The sequence below is a fragment of the Syngnathus acus genome, chromosome 21 (genome assembly GCF_901709675.1).
Source record: "Syngnathus acus chromosome 21, fSynAcu1.2, whole genome shotgun sequence".
In the NCBI taxonomy this organism is placed as follows: domain Eukaryota; kingdom Metazoa; phylum Chordata; class Actinopteri; order Syngnathiformes; family Syngnathidae; genus Syngnathus; species Syngnathus acus.
The window spans coordinates 13,314,741-13,318,795 of NC_051105.1; the positions used below are offsets into that span (position 1 = coordinate 13,314,741).

The window sequence follows — 4,055 nt, forward strand, 5'->3', positions numbered from 1 at the left end:
ATTGCTCCTCTTCTGGTTAATGACACCATAGTTCCTTTCAAGCTGGACACGGGCGCGAAGGCAAATTTAATAAACTGGAGGGATGTACAAAGTCTCAAGGTGAGGCCCAAGATATTGAGCAAAACTGTGGCTTTGAAGGCATATAATGGACAGAGCATTGAGACAAGAGGTACATGCAGGCTGACAATCGAACACAAGAACCGCAGGCATAATGTAATGTTCACAGTTGTACCAGATGGACATGAGACATTACTGGGGGACTTAGTGGATTTAGGCTTGGTCAAGCGAGTTTATGCCATAAATTAAACGCTGGATGTACTATGTACCTCGTCAAGCAGTGCAGGACTGTCTCATGCTGCAATAGTGCACAAGTATGCAGATGCCTTTCAGGGCTTTGGAGCACTGCCCTTAAACCCGGTTCTGCCCAAATTGTTATTTCTAAAAAGGTGCATATTTTTTGGGTCCTTAGGTGTCCCTAAGTACGAATATGCCGCGCTTTTTTGGTTATGACGTCGCGTATACGAAATATGCGGCATCTATAAATAGACTATGTGCTGATACGTGCACAAAAATCGGAGCATTCTGATGATTTGCAAGTGTAACGTGATGTAATTTATTTGAATGTTCAGAGATAGTTGTGTTTTACACGTAACAGCTGTCTGCAACATGAAAGGGACCATTTCCACAATTTTCAATGGGCATGCATGTGCAACGGCGGCCGTCATCCCCAGGGTATGGGGACCAGCCGTAAGAAAATGCCGAAGTTTCTATGAACACAAGTGGCTTTCATAGCCGTATTTATTTGCAACAAACGTTCAACAACAAACTTTCAAACTTGCGGTACCATAAACGCAGATATAAACTGTAACTCAGCAGTGATTATGTTCAGCCTTGCGCCGCCACTTCCGGTCAGAAAACGGATCACGCGACCAGTGCTTCTCACACATTTTATTCCGGCTGGTGGTAAGCACGGAAACACTTCACAGTGCACAGTGCCACGCGGCACTTGGAGCACGCACTGGACGGACGCGACTTGCAAGTCGGCAGTGCGCACTTTCGGCCTTGCTCCGCCACTTCCGGCCAGTGCTCCATGCTGTCGAAGCGGGAGTCATCGGCAACTGCGCACACGCGCGGTCTGCCCGATCTCCGAGCTCGAGTGTAGCCTGGTGCTGCAACCAGAGTTCGGGCCACCTCGCGTCGGAACTCCAGCAGAGACATCCCGCCGTGCTCATCCAGCCGGTGCAGCACCCATGCATTGAAGACGGCCGCGTCCAGCATCCAGGTGAATATCGGCCACCACCACTTCTTCCGGCGCATGTTGATGCGGTAGAGCCCGTTGCTCTGGTCGGCGCGGTCCGTGCCGCCCATGCTGCGGTTGTACAGCTGGACAACAAATGGCTAGTCCACTGCCACCTTCTTCTTCTCCTTCCTTGACCAGCGTGACACCTTCTGCAGAGGATGCTCAGCGGCGAGGGTGGAGGCGATGGTGACCACGGCGTTATCCTTCCACCGAGTGAGGGCAATCTTGTTTGCCGTGTCGTACACGACAGACACGGCACCACGCGGCTTCCTCTTCATAGCCTTCTGATCTGTGATCGGGCAAGAGCGCGGGATGCGGTTTTCTCGGATCGTCCCCGTGCAAGCGTAGCCCCGCCTGCGCAGCTCTGCAACTAGCGGGAGGCCGGTGAAGTAGTTGTCTATGTAGATGCGTAGCGGAAGTGCACGCACAGCATCGGGCAAGTTGTCCAGAAGTCGAAGGAGCGTGCCACCGCCCTTGCCGAACTTGCGTTCCACTTCAGAGGCATCTACACTCGCCCCCTGGTAGATGTCGAAGTGGAGCAGGAAGCCGTTGGTCCCACTGTTCAGGCACCAGGCCTTGAAGCCGAACCGCACCGGCTTGTTTCGGATTGCTTGCTTGCATCCGTGTCTTCCAAAGTATTCAATCATTGCCACGTCCAGATCAAGATTGCAGTCCATTGGATACGCCTCCCCGAACCGAGCGTTGAGGAGGTCCATCATGGGACGCAGCTTTGTCATCCGGTCGCTGCGGTTCAGGTGCGCGTTGTCGGCGCAGTGAATGTAGCGGATGATCTCCTCGAACCTGTTGCGTGACATGGCCCCAGCAACGAGGGCGCAATGGAGATCTTCATCTGTGTTCCAGTAGTGTCGGCGACTGGGGAGCTGGTGGTAACCCGAGAGCAGCAAGATCCCCACCACGCGCTTCAATTCTCCGATGGTGAGCTGGAAGTTGGAGTCAGTCACCGCCGCATACTTGATGGTCTCTCGAACAAGGTGAGGATATACATCAGAAAGGAAGAAGTCCAGCTTCTGAACTGCGCTCTTTCCAACGACAATCGTGGGGACGGCGAGAGGCCTGGCGTCCGGGAATTTTGTCAGGCGCGTTTTACTGTTGGTCCATTTGTAGTCCAACGCATCTTTCTGCGAGCGTTTCTTTGAGGTGGAGGCCTGTTGGGGCTCCTCTTCTTCCTCAGTGTCGCCATCATCATCTCCGATCACACGTCCGTCGGCGAGGACCACCACGGCGGGAGCGCTAAGCTGCCGTCCCGAGAGATTATCGAGCGTTCCTCCGCCGTCTTCCTCGCCCGTGTCTTCGTCAGACTCCACACTGACCACGGGTGGAGCAATGAAGATTTTATCCACAACTGCGTCGTCATCTTCGATTGCATCGAGGACATCCATCGCCGACTGTGTACCCATAGACGCGGAAAGTCTATGTATAGATGTTTCGCATAAAACAATACATAGAGGAAATATGTTAGGGCGAATCATCACTGCAATCACATATGTCAATAACCATTATATGATAATTGTTCCCTAAAAGTTTCACCCCGCTATCTCGAGTCTATCATAATTTCCCGGAGCTCACCTTTTTGCATCTTCCATCGTGAATCGCGATCGTCCGGCTTCGCTCACCTCGCACGAGTGACTCATAAACTGGGAAAATGGCAGCGCTTCCGGGTTCGACTGGTCAAAGGTTGGTTATAACCGGATACAATCGGCACGAATGCTTGTCGTCATTTGAGGGCGTCGGAAGCTGCGGAAATTGGAGCGTCTACATGCAGACTATAGGCTGAAACTTAACATACTCCATCAAACTGAGAGAGGATGCGCAACCTGTCATTCACGCACCCAGAAGGGTCCCAGTTGCACTCCGCAGCAGACTCAAGGAAGAACTGGACCGTATGGAGAGTCTGGGTGTCATACAGAGAGTGGAAGAGCCCACTGACTGGGTGAATTCTATGGTCTGTGTCAGATTAAGGAAAAGTGACAAACTGTGCGTTTGCATGGACCCAAAGGATCTGAACGCTAACGTTAAAAGGGAACACTATCAGATATCGAGAAGAGAAGAAATAATAAGTGAAATGACAGGAGATAAATACTTTTCTAAGATGGACGCATCACATGGGTTTTGGCAACTGAAGATTGACAAAGACAGTGCTAAACTTTGCACCTTTAATACTCCATTTGGACGGTATTCATACCGACGCTTGCCCTTTGGGATTAGTTCTGCCCCTGAAAATTTTCACCGTGCTATGGAGCAAATTATTGAGGGGCAGGAGGGGGTGAGGGTGTATGTAGATGATGTGGTAGTCTGGGGCTCAACTCAGAAAGAGCATGACACAAGACTGGAGAAGACACTCAAGAGGATACAGGACTATGGACTCAAATTAAACAAGGAACAATGTCAGTTCAGTGTCAGAGAAATCATGTTCCTTGGTGACAAGACCTGGTGTTCAACCAGATGAGATGAAGGTGAAAGCCATACATTACATGGAGAAGCCAAAGGACAAAAAAGGGGTACAGAGAGCCCTTGGAATGATAAATTATCTGGGAAAATTTGTGCCAAATTTGACTGTCAGAACTGCTAATCGAATTTTCTGCCCTGAAAAGAGAACAAAGGTTTCTACGGACGCCTCGAAAGATGGGCTGGGGGCTGTACTCCAGGAGGAGGAGGGGGCTTGGCATCCAGTGGCGTATGCATCACGTTCGATGACAGCTACCGAGTGCAGATATGCACAAATAGAAAAGGAATG

General features: G+C 50.9%; 1 protein-coding gene across 1 annotated transcript; it reads right to left on the reverse strand.

The window, feature by feature from the left end:
- Positions 1–1,398: 1,398 nt before the first annotated feature.
- Positions 1,399–2,700, reverse strand: LOC119115097 (piggyBac transposable element-derived protein 3-like). Its single transcript, XM_037239284.1, has one exon. The coding sequence runs from the start codon at positions 2,698–2,700 to the stop codon at positions 1,399–1,401; it is 1,302 nt and encodes a 433-aa protein (XP_037095179.1).
- Positions 2,701–4,055: the final 1,355 nt, after the last annotated feature.